The following is a 21063-nucleotide window of genomic DNA, read 5'->3' as shown; positions in this document are numbered from 1 at the left end:
TACCAAAGCCTCATCAGGAAGGGTGTGAAACCAAAACTGAGCAAACTGACAAAAGATCAAATCTTGTCCAATATATGTATATATTTATTTTAGAAGCATAGTTTTTATTTCACATAACAAAAAACAAACCCAGAATGGCTCAGGTTACAACTATTACTGACTGGGAGGCGTAAAAAACACACATTTGATGAATCTGATTTGTAGGCCTCAGTCTGGACTGACAGTATGGTGAATTTTGTCTCAATGTAAAATATCACAAAGTCTGTCTATCACACTTGTTTGTGTGGGCTCAAAACAGTAAAGTTTTCCAATTTGCCAGGAACACGTCATATGAGCTGAAAAAATAACCACAGAGGCAGCTGAGCTCATCGCCCCCAACTGATCTGAGAAAGTCCACGAGGACGCCCACGCCCTGCCCACACACTTTCTTTCATTTTCAATTTCTCACACTTGTTTTATGTATTCACTTCAGGGTTTTTTGGTGTTTAAGAGCAACGATATTCGTTCACACCCGCCATAACCTGACATTATGGGCCAGGAAAGGGTTTCATCCACTTTTCTGTCTGAAATCTGGCTCTGACTGAATTATTTTTAAAGACTACAAAACAGTCAAATAAATAAATAGGTTGAAAAAAGAGCAAGTATTTCCCCCTAAATACCACCTTTCATGATCAACAAATAACAAAGCTGGGATTTCCCCAGCATGCACCACAGTGGCTAATGTCACTTTATAATGTCATTTTGGTCAGCTGTTATCGAAGTGTTAGCTTTAATGCCCTTCTGTAAAGAAAAAGAAGACACTGTGGTGAGTCCTGAGTTCCCCATGGTCGTGCTTCTCTTTTACAGGGATTCCCATGATGAAACACACAGAATTATTTTATCATTCCACTTAAAAACCAACAGGAACAGAAACAAATGTGGGTTAAAAAGATGAAATGCAGCAAATTCATCATCAAGCGGAATGATCAATGATCACAGACACAAAGAAATACAGAGTCTACATGCACAACCGTTATCCTGTTTATGAGCAGATTTGTACAGAAACATCCTATACTGTTTTTTATAATGTTATAATGTTTTTATATCCCAAATATAATCAAAACCTGCATACTAGTACACACTCTGTCTGAATAAATACACTATTCAAGGTTCTCCAGAGCCTACTCTTCCTCTTCTGTGAAACAAAGGACCACAAAAAACAGTAAGAGCTGACTTTGCATTCATTCTCTCCTGGCTGTCTATCTCAATGGCAGCCTATTACAAATACAATAACACTTAAGGCATTAATGAAGATTTTATTGATTTTATTACTGCTATACTCAGCAGCACACACACACACACACACACACACACACAGATCTGAAGCCTATCCTCCTTTCTCTTTATGCTTATCTTATTTCTAAATTGATAAAGACATTTCATTGATTGTTAAAGGAAGAGGAAGCAGATAAAAACAAACACTGTAGATGGTCCTTGAAAGGCCAGTACATTCATTAATGGTACTTAAAATGAGGTGATTTTCAGAGAGAGAGTGTGTGCGCCTTTCAGAGGCAAGGTCCAGAGACAGTGCTCTTGTGTCACAGTGTAGAAGGTCTGTCCAAAGTCGGCTCCAGAGCTGCAGGAGAGTTCACGGCTCCCAGGCTATAGGACCACAGAAATACCATCAGCATCATGCTGCATGTGCTTTGACAGATGAGATTTATTACCAGTAAGGTGGTCACACCACTGACCTCTCTATAATACCGTTGTTACACTGTAGCTCCCTCACCAGAATCTCCATTTCCTCCTTCAAATGGTGCATCCTACAAAAAAGAAAGAAATACTGCAATGGCAGTCGGGAAATGTCTTAATTTTACAGACACACACACACACCTGGAGACCATCTGGTCATTGTCTTTGGGTATGACTGCTGGCTGTTGTTCTGGTCTTTTGGACTGCAGAGTGTAAAGGATTCTGTCCATAACCTGAGGACGACAAATGACACATGACATAGTCACTGACATGCGTGACATCACTAATACAATAACTAGTGAGCACAAACAAAAAGGCAGCAGAGGAAAAATGCATGTCAGACTCCATGTTTATGCATAAGGTATGCAAGCACAGTCATGACAGGAATAGTCAAGACTGTGTCTCCTAGGCATGAAAAGAGGGATACTGACCTTATTCTGGCACTGCTCACTCATCTCTAAGTCTGCCATTAAGCCTGCAGAGAAAGAACTGAAGTCCTGCAGTCGGGTCTGCATCTCCAGCATAAGGCTGCAAACAAATGTAGAAGCACACTTGAGTAAACTGAAGTGGTAACAGACAGGTTTTCAGACCCACACCCACCATCCTGCACCATTCTTGGAAAGACCACCCTGCTTTCAGTTATTAAACACCATCATTAGGCTGGTAACTAGGCAGGGTTAAAGGCTCAACGACCTCATGGAAATAACTTTTCCTTCAAATTTTTAACCATCGAGTGAATGCCAAAAATGTTGTTCACCCTTGTGTCCTTTGGGCCTCGCACTCCTTCACCTTCTTTTCCTAAGCCAGAGTTTCCTGTTGCTCCAGTTATTCCACTACCTGCCATGGGAAAGCTATCGCTGGCCACACGAGTAAACAAAAATGCTATCCTGTTCCTGTTTTAGTTGCTCCAGCATCAAGTAATTTTCCACGGAGATTGGATACCCACTGACAGACAGTGCTGCCAAATGACAGAAATGCTTATAGATAAACAATCGTGGTGGTGTTTTTTTGCATTTTTATTGTCCAATCACTTTATAACGATGATGAAAGATAATTTTAAAAAAGCATTACTGACAAAATTATAAATGTTTGATATGGGAATGTCAAATGCTTATTTTAAATGCCTGTTTTTAATGCTTTAACAGGGAGTTTATTGGGGTAGCCCACCCCTTCCTGAGCTGGGTTCTACTGTTGGTTTCTTCCTGTTAAAAGAGAGTTTTTACCTTCCATTCTTGCCAATTGTTTGTTCATGTGTCTGTGTGTGCAGAAATGAGTAAATAAGAGGGGCATCTCAAGTTGAGCAGCGTGGAGTCAAAGTCAGAGAGGAAAGGCTGAGATGGTTTGTACATGTGCAGAGGAGGAACAGTGGATATATTGGATAAGGGATGTAGAATATGGAACTGCCAGGCACGGGAAAAAGAGGAAGACCTCAGAGAAGTCAAACCTTAAGATTAGTCTTAAAACCTTCCTTTTTGATAAAAATTATAGGTAGGACCCTGAATTCTCCCTTAGTCACGCTGCAATATGCCTAGGCTGCTCGGAGCCTCCTATGAAAAACTCACCTTTTTCCCTGTCCATGTGTTTAAACAGCACTCTGATGTAATCATTAATTATTATTAATCTGTGGCTCTCTTCCACAGATTTCCTTCCCTCACCCCCAGCTGGCAGATGGCTACCCTTCCCAGAGCCTGGTACTTCAGGAGGCTTTTTCCTGTTAAAAAGTAGTTCTTCCATCCCACTGTCGCCAAATACTTTCTCATTGGGAGTTTTCGGTTTGTTGGTGTTTTCTCTGTGTTATTGTAGTTTTTTAACCTTAAAATATTAAGTGCCTTGAGGCAACTCTTGTTGTGATTTGGAGCCATATAAATAAACCTGAAGAAAATTTCACTGGATTCAGCTGAAATCCAGCAACAAATTGCAGATGTCTTTCTTCATGGTGGAAGTAAGAATTTTTTTTTCTTTGTGTGTGTTTGGAACACATATTGTGTATTATAGAGGGTGGATAACATCTTTGCTTGCTGCTGGTGATGCTATCGTCCAAAGGAGGACGATTTGGAGTAGGGAGCGAACCACCCAGCCTTATTATGGTCATTACTTGAGCCAAAAAGAAGGATAAGCCACCATGTATTCACTGGATAATGACTTGTCAATCACAATCGTTTGTCTGCTCAAGGTGGCAAAAACTCTAAGTTTGAGGCTTCACAAGCTGCGTGGCTCCACCCATCTTTTATACCATATATGTTTTTAACCTGTATTTTAAATTAAAATGTTTCTACTCTACTTAAACACATTTGAAAGACAGAGAATCAAAGTGCATAAAGTACATAACCTGTATTCCATGTTACACAAACATACAGTGATGATGACCAGGGTTAATCAATAACATACAATATCAGCTCTGATCAACTGTTTGAATGACTGTAAAGGTTATTTTAATGAAAGAGTAGCTTGCTCTGACCTGTTCCATGTTTTTGCTGAGGCTAAAACCTCTTTGTATTTCTGCACGCAGTCTTCTCTGAACAGAGATTTCACTCGCTTAATGTGGCTCGACAGGTGGATTCTGTCAAGGAAGAATGACAAACAGATTACATGACAGCGCAGGTACTTTACAGGCTGGGGCACAGCTGTGCGAACACAAATCCATAATGACACACACGCACTCACTTCTCAAACTTGTGGATTTGCTCATCATTGTATGCTAGCTCTGTGGGAAAAAGAAGAAATCTGTCAGATGAATAATATGAAACACAAACAAGAAATTTATAGTATCTATAGAGAAGTTATGCATACTGCCGGTCAGCCTGTCTTTACGATAATGCTGATGAATTGCAGTTATCTTCTGTAGCAGCATTTCTATCTTCTGGCAGCTATAAGAAAAGAAATTAGTTCTAATAAACACTTATAATAAAACCAATTGTCCATCCTGCAGTTTTGAATCCCTGCCCCCGATAGTACCTCTTATCATTGGCCAGAGTCTCTGCCAACTTGGCCTGTTCTATCTGTAGTTGATCTAGTCGGTTCTGAAACTCTTGGATACCAGCGCTGTACACAGGTAGGTGATGATGAACCTGAGGAGACAAGCATCTCAGATTCTTACACCCAATACATCAACAAAGCACAAATCTGTGCAATCAGTTGAGATTCAAGCTCTCGCATTTAGGGGATTCAATATGAGACGCATCAAATATAAGCTATGCTGTCTGCCTGTCTCTCGTGATATTGAATTTCAGTCAACTGTGAGGGAACTCTAACTTGTTTGCATACCAGGTTTAAATCTTACTATAACACTAAGGCAATGTGCCCGTTTATGTATAAATTCATAATAAACCTAAATTTAGCATCCTCTAAAATTTAGTACCTTATAATTCTAGTAGCAACTAAATATCCCTCTCAAAGACACACAATCAGTGTTAATATTTACCAATAGGTAGCATAAAAAGCAGGATGATTATATCTGCTTTCCCTCTATGATGTTTTTAGAATAACAGCATGTAAAATCAGGTGCACCACAAACTGCAGCATCCAGTACCACTACTACAGTGCCAGCAAAAAATATTAAACCTTCACAAAGACAAGACGTAATTCAAGTTTTAATTGGGACCTGTATAACTGCATCAGTCGAGCTCGTCTCTGTTTTTTGCTCTTGGTACTCACCTGCCGCAACCTTTGACCATTAGCAGCTGAGCCTTGATTTTCTGAAGTGTAAGGGCCTCTAAGAAATGTAGCAGATATTAGAGGAGAAAGGAAGGTTATAGGTTCGAGATGGCATTATTACAGTATCAGGAACATCAGAAATGTTTTGTGTCTATGTTTACACAAGATCTAGACTCATTTGTCAAGATAAAAAAAAAAAAAAAAACCCCATCTACCTCAGGTAACAAGTATGCCTGAATTATTGCAAACAAATTGGTGTAAAAGTGCACTTTACCATCTCGAGTGCACTTTTACAGAATTAATTTTCTGTATTTATTCTAAAAACACTTATGGGTGCCAGTGCTACCCTTCAACCTTCTAGTAGATACACTGAATGTATTCATTTGAAAATCCCAGGTGACTTCCTTCGTGAGTTATCACATTCACAAGATTTCCAGAAAACTTGCTACAACAATAATATCTCTTCAGCCTTTTACAGCTTAGGGTTAAAAAGTGTGCAGACAAACTTACAGCGTGCGAATCCTGTGTTCTGCATTGAGGCAGGACTGCAGTCTAATGGTGACCATGGCAATACTGTGCAAGGCTTCTCTGCACTCGTTGCGCAATTTCATTCTAAGAAACAAGAAAAATAGGAAAACACAGAACATAAACCGAAGGGAAAAAACACCCCGGAGGCACAGAATTCCAAGAAGACTAACAAATAATTTTTATCTGTGTTTGTGTCTCACATGTAGCTGTAATATCCCTGCAGCAGCAGCTCCCGGTGCCTGTGGAGCAGCTTCACTATCCTCAGATACTGGTGGACTACACCTACTACAATCTAAAAATAAAAGGGGATCAGAGGGAAAAAGAAGGCGGATATGAAAAGTGTTTAGTATATAAATAATATATTAAATAATATTTTAAACTAATAACAGGGAGCATTTACCTTGGAGAAATTGTAATCTGCCATGACGTCAAACCTGGCCGGGATGACGGGACTCTCTGCTGCAGAGGACAAAAGAAATACATCGCAAAAAATATATAATTCATGAAAATGTGTAATCATGTCTGTGCAACTGTGTGACAACAACTGCATGCTCACATATTTCTAGTGTGATTGCTATGTTATTAAACCAGCTAAAATATTTCTGTTGAGACAGAAACCGACACCTTCTTTTCCTCAAAACTTAACACATACATATTTCAGTTATGCAAGTCTCGGTCTTACGTTCTCTGAATGGCAGGCTGGTGTTTGCATCAGGTGCATAGGTGAGCAGAAGGAGGGGCTGAGAAGGTGAAGTTCGTGGAAGATTGACCACCTTCATGCTGCCCTCCAAGAGCAGGTCATGTCCGAGGTACATGAGATGTTGTTGCTGTACCCCTATACCTGTCTGAGACGCCACCTCTTCGAAGAAGATTGATACTCTGGTTGAGAAGAGGGACAGATTTTATTTTTATTTTGTCAGACACATTTTTAAATTTAGGGAGCAAGTTTGCCTGGTCGCTGCTGCTTGGAGTGAAGCTTATTTAGTTAACTTCTTTTTTTTTTTGTCACACAGTTTTCTTCTGGTTTTGGAGGGTTTGAATACCTTTTTGATTTGTTCTTGTCATTGGTGTTTTTCTTATTAATGTACAAATCCCCACAAATAAAGTGTATTAAATCTAAGTGATTACATGTGTCAGTAAGTCTTTTAAACCTTTAGTTCGCTTCATAAACAATGACAAAATAATAATGGTCAGATTACCATAAAGCTGAGTTGCAGACATAGTTTTATACAAAAATTAATGTAAAATAATTGTTAACAGTATTTTTTTTAGCTTTTTGTCTTTTTTTCAGTGCCGGCAGAGACAAAAAACAGGAAACGTTGGGTCAAAAAAGATGAGGAAATAGCAGCAACAATGCCTTACAGTTTTGTTTGCATAAAAATCACCATCCTCAAATTACAAACGTAACATACAAATCTGCTCTGTCCTTAAACGCTCTGAGTTCTACTGCGCAGATTCAATTAACTGAGAGTGAAAGGCTTTAAAAAAGCAATTTGAGATTACAGATATAATCCACAGCTCAGCACAGACTTTACTGGCATTACCACTTTAAAACTATTACACATATTACACCTCATTATTCTGCAAGTTCTGCTGCTGCATATTTCTTGTATAAATTCCAGAAAACAAAATGGTTTCACGTCATTGTCAGTAACAAATGCAACCTCTCATCGAGATACTGAGCTTGCACTACATTTTTTAATAAACAAAAACAGCCAAAGAAAAAAAAGGGCCACCCATAAAGGCCTCTGCAGACATACGTGTTGTAGTGGTGTATGTAGATACAATGTGCCATGGCCTGCTGCAGAGAAAAGAGGTGAACTGCTTGCCGCTGCAATATATCTGTGGTGGCTGTGAAGAACTGGTCAAAGCACCAACACTTTTCCTGGTCAGCCTCCATTATACCTGCTAGTACTGGAACCAGCTGCACCCTTAGACCCCTACAGCCACAGAGACAGAGAGAGCAAGGAAAGGGAACAAAGAGAGACAAAAAAAACATGAGGGTTTGATGGTGACAAGGAACCGTGTGTATAAATAGGATTCAGTTGTTTTTATTAGGTGGCATACTGTGACAGCTGGCAGCTGTGAGGTAGGTGATAGCTCCACTCTATAGGTCCGCCCTCTGCCCGTTGTATTCCAGCTATCGCCCCCATAGGTTTCTCTGTGGTTATTTTGAACCTACAAAACAAAAACCCCCAAATGGGTCAGAGGAAATACATACATATATGTCCTAAGGCACAGTTACTGATATAGATCAAGGCTGGCACATGTACGGATGTTAGCTGTGGTTTCAGTCAGGGGCTTTAAGACCTCTAATGTATTAACTTACATAATGGGCTTGTTCCTTCGTGGTCCTTCATATGGTGTGAAGGGAAGACTCCCAGTGGCAGCGTGGTATAAGGTCACACCAATACTCCACAGGTCGACACTCACCCCGTAAGATTTATGATGAGGCTTACGTAGCACCGCACGCTCATACATGTCTGGGTGCTACACGCACACAAACAGACACACACATGAAGAAGAGAAAACACAGTCAAAGCACCTTCATAGTGAGCCACAGTGCGCCATCTCTATCCAGCGCTGTGTATCAGTCAAGTCTACATAGTTCACCTTTTGTTCTGATAACTCAGCGATTTCCAAAGTATCGGCTGGGGCCCCCTGGTGGGGTGCAAAGGTACCACAGATGGGCCGCAGTAGCGACAGAAGGTCAGTTTGAAATTCCTCAGATGCATGTACTGTTACATATTTATATAAATATATTTATTTATATAAAAAGTGAATTAAAACTGGTGATAAAAGCTTGTGAGTTTGTGATATTACTCATGACTATGGCCTAAAGTCACTGCTCTTGTATTGACGTTTGTGCGCCAGTGGCAGGTGGGTCACACATTGGCCTTAATACACTGCGTATGACTGGGTAGCATTTGAAATTTATAGCCAACAGCCTGTGTTTTTATGTTTTTCTGATAAAATATTCAAGAAAATATATCACTTGTATTTTGATTAGTAAGTGAAGATTTAAGACTGGATGAGCCCCATGAAATTTTCTGCTTTTTAAGTGGGCTGCAGCACTTTTGATTTTAGGAATGGTTGTTATAACTAATAAATTTGACCACTAGATGGCTACCTAGTCCTGATCATGTAGGCTGCCTTTAAATATTCAAATTTGGGCTCCTGAAGATTGTCATTCAAATGTCACTTGGATACTGTCCACTTTGCTGTGAAACCAGACCCTGGTAACAAAACATTTTCACATCAACCTCAGGTTAAATCACTCGCAGACGTGTTGGTCTCAACCTAATCTAACAAAACACAGAGATTCAAATCAGAGTTTACAAGGTAAGATGTTCCATTGGGGAAATTGGGAAAAGCAAAATAGTTTAGTGGGGACAAGGCTGCATGCCCAGTCCCGAGTGCTGAAGGAAGCATTTTAATTATTGCAATATGAAAGTGTATCGATTTAAAGCTTTTACTTTAAAATCAACACTCCTTGCGAACATGTTATGTTATATACTTTTTAATGACCCCAGTCTTTAGATGGGAATGAATGCACTCTTTCACCACTGTCCCTACAGTAAGCCAGTAAAAAGATTTTCTGTTGGAAAAACTCATCATGATAAATGTTTTTTACTGTAGTGCAAATGGAGCATAAATGCAACGGACCATGTCAAGGCCACCTGCAGGCTAACCCGAACCTGAAAAAAATGATATAAGGCAACTGCATGTCCACCTTTTTGCTAGAGACAAAATTCAGTAACACAGCAGGAATGTCCAGATGTCTTCTATCATTTCACCTGATCTATTTTTATATCTTGATATTTAAATTACTTCAAAGATTTAAGTGAAATATGGTGAGAAGATACAGAGACTTCTTTAATGTCCTGTTTTATTAAATCTGATGCATACAAGGTTTTTATATAAAGATACTGCAACACAACGTTTTCTCTAAGAAACTTTTTGTCGCTCTTTGTCCAGGCTCGATCACTTATTTTTGACCCCTTGAGGCTGGGTTTGTGTCTCCTCCTGGTCTCAAACTGGGGATGTTTTGCATCTAATGCTTGTTTTATTCTTTAGCCAGGATAGTGGACCTGCAGAGAGCGCTTGCTATCGATAGAATCAGTGTAAAAAACATGTATTCCAGTCAGTCTGTGGGCTACTCTTCCCTGTCCTGTTGTTCGTCCCTCAGACAAAAACAATGGAAAGTATCCACTACAGCTATTGTCTATGCTTTTCCTGCTGTATTTTTTTTTAATCTTTGATTTTTTTTTTTTTCCACATTATACCTTTTCTATTCTGGTCCACTCATCAGTGAATCAGCATTCGATTGACTCCTAGGAGATCTAAGTCCAGTAGGATTTTGAAGGACTGCACGGCAGCACGTGTGCAGTGGCTAAAAACTCCTCTGTTTGCTGTCCAAATGTACATCTGCTGATATCCCAGCGTTGGTGTTGTTCCTACATCATCATAACAGTGTCGGTCAGCAACCACCACCGCAACTGACCAATCATGTTGTCTGAGCATTCAGTTAGCATTAGCCAAGCAGTTAGCTAATCAGGGCTCTAGACTAACTTTTTGCCACGGTTGCACTGGTGTGCCTAACTTTTTTCCTTAGGTGCACCAGCACAAAAGTTAGGTGCGCCCAAATCTTTCACCCAAATCTTTCAACCGCATTGCTTAAGTCTGCAGTTTTACATGTTCGCTTTTTTTTTTTTAAATTGCTGCCCATACAGACAATATTGACTTGTAAAAGATTAACTAACAATCTTGTCAGCACAAAGTTCTTTATTTGGAGCACAGTTCTACAAGAAAGATAAGTTACTGAAAAAGTCCTTGTGCTTAAAGTGCTTTGGCACTTTGCCACTCTTTGGCAATATTGTAGGCAATGTTAAACTTAATCATGCCCTCGGCCTCCTCTGACGACCTGTTTCCTGCTGCCTGCCGCTGAAAGGCAGTGGGGAGAGGGGACACTTGGGCAGTGCATTTATCGCAGCATATAATGTGTTTCTGGGTACACTGTGCTTTCTCAGCATTTCAGTTCGAAACATATTAGCACCAGTCACAATTGCAGTATTGCCGGCCATGGTCCTTCCACACTCACGACAGTAAATGCAGTGCATCATGCTATCAGCTTTACTGTATCTTAGCCAGGGAAACTGGTCAAGCCACTCTCTTCTATTGTATACACTTTCCCCCTTTTACTTTCAATGGGCTCTGGCTCGGAGTCGATCGTATCTGATGCTGTCTCCGGACCAGTGTTTGACATAAACTGAGAGGTCGATGGCTCCGTGTCAGAGCACTGGCTATGAATTTCAGGCGGATCAGGCCTGAACTTAATGAAAAAGTTATCAATCGTTCTTTTCATCTTTTCTCATTACCCACAGCTACATCCACCTCTGTCGGGCCTAGGTTACTCACTAGGGCTGGGTATCGTCACTGATTTCAATAATCAATTCCGATTCACAATTCACAAGATTCAATTTTGACTCAGACAGTCAGAAATATTATACTTCTGATCATTTATCAGTACTGACACTTGTGAGACTTCATCAGAGGTGTAAGCATCACAGCAGATGCCTTTCTGTCAAAGTAACTGAGGATAAAACACAGAAAAACATGAAGGAGATTTTCCTGGCCTGGCTTTTTATAGCAGATAACCTTAAAAATATTCTGCAGTAGATCAAAAACGGAAGAAAACCATGAATCAGCATGTAAACATTACCTAATGCTGCTGAAGTGAAGCAGAGCGAAGTTACAGAGGTTTTATTAAAGACACAGCATCGGTGCGACCTAGGATTTTTTTTAGTCGCACCATTGAGAAATTAGGTCGCATGTGTGACCTAATTGGTCGCACTCTAGAGCCCTGCTAATACTCCTATCACAAGCAAATCAGCACTAAAAACAATAAACTGTAATCAGTCTTCACTTATTCGAAGATCCCCAAAGTATTCAGGAAACCTGGCAGAGGTATGCTCAGTGAGTCCGCTATCTTACCAGATACTCTTCGGTTCCATAAATGGAGACAAACTTCTCGTCATCTTCGAGCTCTCTTGCTGCTCCAAAGTCTGTCAGCTTGTAAACAGACCTGCCGTCCTCCCCAACTTGCCGCATGATGTTCCCTGGCTTAATGTCCCGGTGCACCACTCCATTTTCCCGCAGGTGATTCATACCTTGCACTGAAGAGAACAGGGTTTGGAAAGTTTCAGAAACAGGTGCATAAAATTACAGACCGATACCACATATACACACCCACCTATACACTGCAATACTGTGAGGAACTCTGTTTCAGCGAGACCAAAGGCGTTTTCCGGCTCCTCGAGCAGGCTTAGGAGACTCCCTCCTGAACAATACTCCATCACCAGCACCTTTTGTTTAGAGGGCAGCTGAAAGGTGAGGGATTAACTGTGAGGTGTGCTTCTTTTACATGTTGCTAATATTTTTCTTTTTTTTTAAAAATATAGATATCTTTTTGTATTCTTACCTCTTCCACGGTGAATAGCTTGATAATATTGCTGTGGTTGAGCTTCCGGAGCATCTCGAACTCCCTCATCTGGACCTCGTGGGGGCGGTTGTAGCTCATTATGTTAAACACCTTGACGGCCACCAGTTCACCCGACCTCTGCAAACACGCATGCACATTTGCATCACAGATACATCACAGCATTGCGTAAATGTGTCAGCAATCAACAGCATCTCTGAAACCACAGCTTTTCTTATCGTACATCCTGGTATTGCTCTGAGCAAAAGAAGAAGAAGAAAAAAAGCAGGCTGAAATTTCAATAATGACGGCAGCACTGATGTGAATGACTTTTCCTGTGAGTACGATGAGATGATAAAACCATCCGGTGGTTACCTTATGGCGTGCTTTGTAGACGCTGGCAGTAGCCCCCTGCCCGAGGACATCGTCTAAAGACCACAGGTAGCTTATTGTACTGGCTGTCATACCCGACATACTGGAAGAAATGAGAAGGGAGGGTTACTATTATTAGAAAAGCCTTGGGAGACAGAAACAAGGTTATTCAATCATAAAACAAACAAATGCTGAAATAATAAGGTTAGTATCGGATAACCGTACGGCCAGCTGTTGTAGTATTTGTCAGTGCATTGCCATACTGCAAATTCTGGTGTTGATCTGATACCAAGTAATGCAGGGCCAGCATTACCAGTATAGATACTTTTGACTTGTAAAGGTACTTTACCTGGGGTACAGCAGTGTGTCACTAAATCACGGTGGTTTTTACTTTCTACAATAATTAGTTGATAAAACAAAACCTTTCGGCTTTTCATTTATTGTGAAACTGGGTTGTTTTTTTTTTTGGAGGCCTGAAATGTAAATGTGCCTGTCTGTAAAGCACTTTTGGTCGTCTTTTATTAATTAAAATGTGCTGTAGGCTATAAATAAAATCAATGTGACAGTCAACACAACAAGGTTCAGACATCTTTCCTACTGCATGACAGGCTCCAACCCACACCCGAGACACTAATAAGGTTAAATGGAAGAAAAATGTTGGCTAGATTGATGTTTGAGGTAGGGGTTTTTCATATTTCTAAAATAAATAAATCATTTAACACAATGCAGTGGGCTACATGTCAAACTGAGAATAGAAAAAAAGTATCGATCCTGTATCGATCTGACACCAATACCGGCATTGGCGTCGATACTTTCAATTTTTGACTCGATCCGCCCACCTCTAGTATTTGCATTTATTCATTTATTTATAATTTTTTATTAGCTATAAAAAGGCTAGTTGAGTTCATGTGATCACAGCAGCCATTTTTCCCATTAAAAGCAGGTGTTATATGAATTAAAGCTCTGTCAGTAGACAATCACCACTAACACGGTTATTTACCTTTTACTAAACTTCTACATCAAAGGCTCTATTAAAACGACGTTAATACGCGGTTAGCTACTTGAAACTAGGTGTTTAATTAGTCTAGCAGGGCTCGCGTTACTAACCGATGTAAGAGCTGTAGCCGTAGCTCACCTGGACCCGGTGCTGCTGCTCGTCAGGCGTGCTTTAATTTAGCCCTGACGGTAACGTGACAGGAGCAAGAAAACAGCTTTTCCCAGCCGTGCCGCCACAAATAACTGCTGGTGATGTTGGTTACTGACTCCAACTGCCCTGTGGGTTACGGTAAATCCAGCTCGTCTGAAAACAAAATACGCCTACGTGTGAAACTTCTTCCGCAGTTAGAAGCAGCTTTCATACCTGGAAGGGCTCCTTTCCGAACAGGTGAGACGCGGAGAGGAGCTGCTGCTGGAGACGGGCTCAGTGTGCCGGGGGTCACTTTTTGTAACGGGGATCCAGGAGGGTTCGTTCAGAGCCAGCAGCTGGCCGCATTGCTCTGCGGTGTTATGATTTAGGAAGTGCGGACTTCACGTTGTGGGACGGACTTTAGATGAAGGCGGAAATGTAGTTTCCCTCTGCGCCTGTGTGAGTGTGACTGCCGTGAGAGTACGCAGATCAGATCAGAGAAACTGGGGCTGGAAAACCCTGGAGCCAATATGTAGGGAATATGTTTGTGTTAGAGGGAAGTTGTAGCAAAAAATAAATAAAAAAATAAAAAAATTGCTACTCTCTTACATAACCATACAATAGTTTTAAGAGTATTTGGCAATGAACTCTCTTTTTTTTATCTCTATGCATTTATTTGTGCAATTTTGCTCCTTTCACCACTGACTTTCCCAAAGAATTAGATTAAAATGAAAACTGGCCGCTTAATTTTGCTGTTTGCGTGTTTTTAGCACTTTATTAACAAGTTTTTCATTACTCCTCCTTAGCATGCCATTTGTGTTATGTTTATCCACCTGTTACTGTTACACTGCTGTACATGTTGTAACTATGTACAGCTGTCACTCCTACTACATCACTGCTAGCATTAATCACAATCATAATAGTATCAGATCTGGATTTATAAATGGCATACTAAGGAGGAGTAATGAGATATAAATGATGAGTCAAGCATTTGCTAATGGAAAATATGCTGTAGTCAACAGGATTTACTGAAGGGGTATAAAGAAACTACTTATTTTGCAATCGTCTTTATTACTGTGTTATTGTAACTACATTGCAATCCATCCAGTCCTTCTCGGACCTTTTTAGACTGATGGCAATATGATATTTTTCAATACTTTAATAAAATATTGATAATTGGTGTCCCTGTATAAACATAATATCACCACACAATGCTACATTGACCCCCCGCCCCCATCCCTATCTGACAGTATCCTCTTTTCTGCCATATTTAAAAGAGATTTATATTCCACCTCACTGTGCAGCTCTCACTTTAGTCTGAAATATTTAAATCCAACACACAACTTTATTGTTCATTTTATTTTCTTAATGACCACAAAAATCATCTTCATTTAATGTTCATATTTGACCAACTCTTCGTCTTTTCTAATGTTGAGGATATAATAATGCATTCATCCATCTTTCTGTGTGGCACTTTGCAGAGTTCTTTGAGGGTTTTTGAAGGGATTTTCCAACTTTCTTAACATTAAATCGATGAAACTCCCCTTTGGACTTACAGCTGTATCTTTGTGCCGTGGATATTTGTTCTTTCGCACATTAATGCACAATAGTAAGACGTAATAAACAAATAACAGTGGACAGACATAAAATTGGAATTAACGTTTTAAAGAACAACTTCCTGGAAGTTTCATGTTGTCAATTTATTGTTACAAACAAATCAAGAATCTTTATAGCAAGCAATGTTTATTAAAAAAAAAACAAAAAACAAAAAAACAGATCTACAACAAGAACTACACGTGGAATATTATATAAGGCCTATTTGATTAAACTACTATTGCTATTACTGTACAATATTGTACCAAAAAAAGAGTGTACCTCTGTAATGTACAACATTGTATTTACAAAGTAAATCTGAACACAGGATTCTCCAGTAATACAGAGACAACTATAAATAGATTTGACATTACAGTCTTTTTTTTTTTTGTGTGTTTTGTTTTTAAGTTCTGCCATTTTCAAACTGACACAAAAATGCATATGTAACAATATTCAACGCCTACATTATCATCCCCACACAGTTAGTCCACATGCAAGCCAAGTTGTTCAAGTGCACGATGATTGATTTGAGATCAAAAGAGGCTCCCAGTTCCCTTTGGACAGCACAACTGGGACAAAACACACCAACCACCCACATGCATGGTGTGTATGTGCGAGAGTGTTTGTGCCGACAATGTGATTTAATGTTTTCTGCACCACAACCACACACACAAACACACATGCACAAGCGCACAATCCCTCCAGTTCTCATGATGAGGTAAGAGCAACACAAATACACCAGGTAACACACAATCAGTATACAGTGATTAAAAATAAACCTTAACACTAACAAGTCATTACCTGGGAGAGAGAGAGCATCCAGGAGTGCACTATGTGCTGGGTAATGTGAGTTTAGCATTTGTTCAACACAGTTACAAAGAAAAGGCTTTCTTTCTTGGATCTGGGTGAAGACAACTGGCAAACGAAGACATTTTAAGTATCCCTGTACGCTTTTTATCTGGTGACATTTATACAGTGCATATTTGTTCAGCACTTAGGCGGCCAGCACTCCAAAACACCGGAGAAGTTTCTGTGTGTCTCCAGGCAGTCGCTGTTGGTTGGCATCCATTTTTGCTTAGGCAAGGGCTGGGTGAGGTGCATACATACTCTGCCAATGCGTGCCTCGCACAGGAACACGCATGTGCATTTACCCAGGTGGCTACAAAACTCCACAATTTACAAATTCTGAGCATAAAAAACCCAACAAAAAAAAAAAAAAGACCCAAACGAGAATATAAACAAACTTTGCTTAAGAACGTATTCGATGAGGTGGTTGGTTGTGCTTTTATATAAACACACTCAGGAGGATTCTCAGCTCCATGCTTCCAGTTATCATTGTGATTATTAAATATACATACACACTGTTAGAATAATCAAAACCCTTTTTTTTACGGCTATGTTTGAAGGATGTCGTCAAAAGGAGCAAAATGTAGCTTTGTTTGGAGTTGGACTCGGACAGCTAGTGCTGCAGTGGCTGCTGTCAGCGGCCCCCCAGCATGCAAGGAAAACCTGAAAGGGGTTTAGCTGCCACAAAACAAAGCACTGCCACGCACATACGTTTGAAGAAAACGTAGGTTTGCATGTACAGTCCAACATTACATAGGAAAATGCTGGGTTTTCAGTGGTCCCCTACACACAAAACCGAGCTGCAGGAGACGAGCAGCACATAATGCCACAAACTACCAGGGTTTAGCATTTGTATTGCTTTACGTAGACTTAAAATTATTGTTGGCCATGTTATTTTATGCTCCTGTTGTGGTGCGAATACAAAAAAAATATTAAAAAATAAGAATATTTCCAAATCATATCGAACACTGAAGGAAAAAGACAAAGTAAAGCTCTCGATCACATGACTTGCACAGGTATTTGGACCAGTTTTCTTTTTTTTTTTTCTTTTTTGTTATCATCCCAAAAGTCTGCCTTTAACTCCAGCTTTCCACTTCTGAAGGAGCAGGTCAGTGTGTGAGTTAGAGGTTAGCATTTCACAGTCTGTTCTCTGAAATCTGGTCTGCTAGTCACGGGGTCATTAAAAAGATAAAAACGCTGTCTACTATACAAAAAACAAACAAATAAAAAAAAACAGTGCTTTTTATTCCTCACATAGATCTGTGTATAAAAGGCAAGTAACGCTCTTGCACGCCCACTCAAATGGAATTTCATACAACGCAAACTAGTGTATGCAAGCTCCAGGGCCTGTACGAGTCCACCCTGAGTCCTGCTCCCCTGTACAAGATTTGAAAATCCAGCAAAGTCTGGAATCTCTGTGGTGGCAAGAAGAAGAAAAAAAGAGAGAGAGAAGTGTCTTTTGCTTTATCAACGATAGTTGAGCTGTAGTAAAGCAGAGCTGCCAGGAGAGGGCAGATTAAAAACTTGACACTAAATTGAACATGGCATCATAAGGAACTCATCTGGACTCCAAGTAGTGAATGCTACATGTGAGAATTGGGTTAGGGGTCCTATGTGTAACAAGTGAAGTGCTTTTGGCACCTGACAGAAGAGCTGTAAGAATCTTAAGAGTTTGCAAGAATCAGGATTTCCATTTTGGGCTTAAGCAGGGCAAGATTTATCATTAGACTGGGGTGGAGGGGGAGGTGGAGGCGTGTGGGGGAGCGAGTGTGTGTGGCCTGCAGGTGGAGGAGGAGGCGTAGGGGGAACAGTGGAAGTTGGGGAGCCCATTGCTGGACTGCCGCTCCCTCCTCCACCCTTTGGGAATACCACCGGCTTGGGCCTTGTTGCTGGCGGGCGCGACTCTCTGAAGGAAGATAGGGATGAGGAGTGAGAGGTGGACAAAGAGGGGGACGTGGCAGAGGGCAGGGGGCTCCGTGGCTGGCTCTTAGCAGGGCGGAAGGAGGAGGGCACGTCGCTAGCTGAGGAGGCGCTGCGCTGGAGTGGATGGGCGTGTGAGCCTCCCTCATTGTCCCGCAACAGACGGGAGTGGAGTGGACTAGAGGGCTCTGAAGCTCCTCCTCCGCTTTTCAGCTGCTCCAGGGTGTCCAGCACCACGTCAGGGGTGTGTGTATGTTTCGGGGTGCTCTGTCTTTCCAACTTACTGAACTCATTTATGGTTGTTTCAGTGTCCTGTAACACAGGAATCAGACATAAAGTAAACACACACACAGACAGAAAGCTGAAATGTTCCAGATGTTTAAACTTGAAGCTGAAATGAAAGCAGTACCTGTGAGAGGGGATCCACCTGGGCTATGACTTCAGGGTCCAGTGGTCTGTGGTTGCTGAAGCTCTTGGAGCGCCCTGCTGTGGTCGTCTTCCGCAACTGTGGACTCTCCACCTAAAAGCGGCACAATGGCCTCAATTAAATGTTTTCCCAGACAGCAATAGTCCAGTCACTCCATGACTGCATACAAAAGACCAAAGGAGATCCAGTTACAGTACCTTGGTCTTGAGTGAGGAGTGGCGAGTAACTGAGTTGAGGATGCTATGAGCGCTCACGGGTCGCTTGTCCCCGGTTTCTTTTACCAGAGCACCGCCAACAGGAAGAGAAGCGGTCCTCACTCCTCCTCCGCCTCCACTGGTTCCTGGACTTGTGCTGTCGGTCTCTGAGCGGAACGTTCTTCTGATGTTCCCGGGCTCCGGCCGTTTCCTCAGCCTAAATGACACAAATGTTTTACTCATTTCTTTTCTATACTTCATTAGGAAATGTTGTGGGAGCTAATGGAAAAACAATCTGAAAAGAATAAAACCACACATGACTAATGTCACGAACTGACATCTGACTGAAACATATATATTATGAGACGTATCTGCACACGATACACACTTGTTCAGGTTAGCCAGATAGATGTCAGCTACGTGAGCTCCTGTAGGAGAGGCAGCACTGACTCGAGTGGGTACTCTATCCTCCAGCAGATCCCTGCTGTCCACGTCTGGCTTTGGACTTCCTCGCCCTACATCAGACCTGGAGAAAAAAAGGAGAAGAAAAAAAAAAAAAACGCAGCAAAATCGTGTTACTTCTGCTCTGCCTCTGTCTTGCAACAAACCTACAAAGGAGGGAATAAAATGCACACTGACACATCTGCAAGAAAAAGCTTATTTTAGAATCACTTTCTATCTATATAGCAGCTGCTCTTTACTTCCACGGGAACCACTAGCAGTAAAAAAAAAAACAGTCTTAGCTGCATTAAATAAATAATAGAAATCTGCCTTGACCTACTCTTACATTTATACCTGTATAAAAGAAATAAATTATTTCTCTATATAAATCCCAGATCTCATTGTAGTAATTTGCAATGCAGTTGCAGAACAGTTAGCAACAGCAAAGTGAACATGAGGTTCAGATTTTTGTGCTTGGGTAGCAGGGAGGGAAAATCCTTACACTAACGCAACAAGCCACTCTGCATGCTTGTATATACAACAGGCTAAGCTGAAGAGGAAATTGATCTGCTATGATATGCAGTCTGTATGACTGCACTTCCTTAACAATGGGGATTTCCACTGGACTAGTTTCTGTATTTACTCATGGTCAGTGTCTGACATCATTCCAGTTTATGCTTTTGACAGAGGCCTCTTTGTTCTCTGGGTAAAATATTATTATTGTAACCAACATTCATATCAGACAAAAATTTAAAAGTAACATCTAATTTAATAAATACAAAAGTCAGCCTCTTAAAATGTATGATGCTTATATTAAGATTAATTACTAGAACAGATCTTACGTGTCTTGGACCACAATATACTGGTGCGGCACCAGTCCATCCACTCCGTTGTGTCGTCCCTCCCACCAGTCATCAGAGGCTCGGTGGTACAGAAGCAGAGAGGCACCTTTCTTGAATGACAGCTCCCGACCGGTCCGGCCTGTATAATCAAACCTAGCGATGGCTTCGATTGGATCAGACTCTGAAACAGCCAAGGAGCCTGAGATTCAGAGAACGGCGGAGAGACACGGGACGTGGCAGAGGAGCGGAGGAGCAGAGGAGCCGCAAAAATTGAGGGAATAGAGAGGTGTAGGAGAGAGGAAGCCTGATTAGCGCATGGCAGGTTAGTGCTGTTTATTCAGTGACTGCAATCACGTTAAAAATTGCTGAGCAATAACAAAACAGATTAATGAGAGCAAGACGTGAGCTTGCACAAACAGATTTAAGCCACAGTAAGTGGTTAGGAAAGCATGAGATCTCTAAAACTAATGAAAAACAAGCCAGTACATAAAGTACATACAGTGCATGTAGTTAGTTTTGTATGTTACTTACCATCTTCGCTGTTGTGGCTGACAGAGACAGTGTCAGGTGCTGGCTCTTCCACAAGAGGGGGCTCACAGTGTGGAATGTCACTACAGTAAATGGAGAGGGCAGCAGGAGTCAGAGGATGCCATACTTGTCTGATAACTCACAATCTGAGCTCACGATCCTCCACAGAGTTATAACTGCAGACCAAGTTGTGGTCTGCAGTTATATAGAGCCTTTTAAGGTTAGACAGGTTCTACATAGTGCTTAACGCGGTGTTCACCCATTCTGAGCTGCCTGCCATAAAAAACAAATTAGGGTTTTGGAAGGTTGGTGAATTGAATGTAACAGAAAAACACTGACTGCTGGAATTTCTTTGTCATTTGCAGGGATTGTTATAAGATGTT

At 41.0% G+C, this 21063-nt stretch overlaps 2 protein-coding genes across 6 annotated transcripts in view; both read right to left on the bottom strand.

The window, feature by feature from the left end:
• Window positions 1-1007: 1007 nt before the first annotated feature.
• Window positions 1008-14309, bottom strand: ikbke (inhibitor of nuclear factor kappa B kinase subunit epsilon). Of its 2 annotated transcripts, none has more exons than XM_031747759.2 (21): window positions 14124-14309; window positions 12767-12866; window positions 12395-12532; window positions 12167-12296; window positions 11908-12089; window positions 8243-8403; window positions 7981-8091; window positions 7674-7853; window positions 6596-6792; window positions 6314-6372; window positions 6114-6205; window positions 5896-5997; window positions 5386-5443; window positions 4687-4799; window positions 4522-4598; window positions 4396-4435; window positions 4190-4291; window positions 2163-2259; window positions 1873-1964; window positions 1731-1802; window positions 1008-1641 (listed from the first exon to the last, which is right to left on the bottom strand). In XM_031747759.2, the coding sequence occupies exons 2-21, from the start codon at window positions 12863-12865 to the stop codon at window positions 1578-1580; spliced, it is 2166 nt and encodes a 721-aa protein (XP_031603619.1). In that variant the 5' UTR covers window position 12866; window positions 14124-14309; the 3' UTR covers window positions 1008-1577. The 2 variants fall into 2 exon arrangements, with proteins under 2 accessions (XP_031603619.1, XP_039468447.1); XM_039612513.1 differs by lacking the exon at window positions 14124-14309 and adding an exon at window positions 13899-14098.
• Window positions 14310-15570: 1261 nt separating this feature from the next.
• The window catches only part of srgap2 (SLIT-ROBO Rho GTPase activating protein 2), a 55267-nt gene continuing 49774 nt past the window's right edge, over window positions 15571-21063 (bottom strand). For 3 of the 4 annotated variants that reach the window (XM_031747642.2, XM_039611905.1, XM_039611903.1), the window contains exons 18-23: window positions 20684-20763; window positions 20153-20351; window positions 19258-19395; window positions 18873-19086; window positions 18658-18768; window positions 15571-18560 (exon numbers count right to left, since the gene is read on the bottom strand). In XM_031747642.2, coding sequence (XP_031603502.1) covers window positions 18030-18560; window positions 18658-18768; window positions 18873-19086; window positions 19258-19395; window positions 20153-20351; window positions 20684-20763 — 1273 coding nt within the window. In that variant the 3' untranslated portion in view covers window positions 15571-18029. The remainder of the gene's footprint in view (window positions 18561-18657; window positions 18769-18872; window positions 19087-19257; window positions 19396-20152; window positions 20352-20683; window positions 20764-21063) is intronic. The other variant, XM_039611904.1, reaches the window with a different exon arrangement.

This window comes from Oreochromis aureus, linkage group 5, assembly GCF_013358895.1.
Source record: "Oreochromis aureus strain Israel breed Guangdong linkage group 5, ZZ_aureus, whole genome shotgun sequence".
NCBI lineage: Eukaryota > Metazoa > Chordata > Actinopteri > Cichliformes > Cichlidae > Oreochromis > Oreochromis aureus.
Note: the sequence above shows the minus strand (reverse complement) of the source record. Positions and strands in the feature narration are given on the sequence as shown.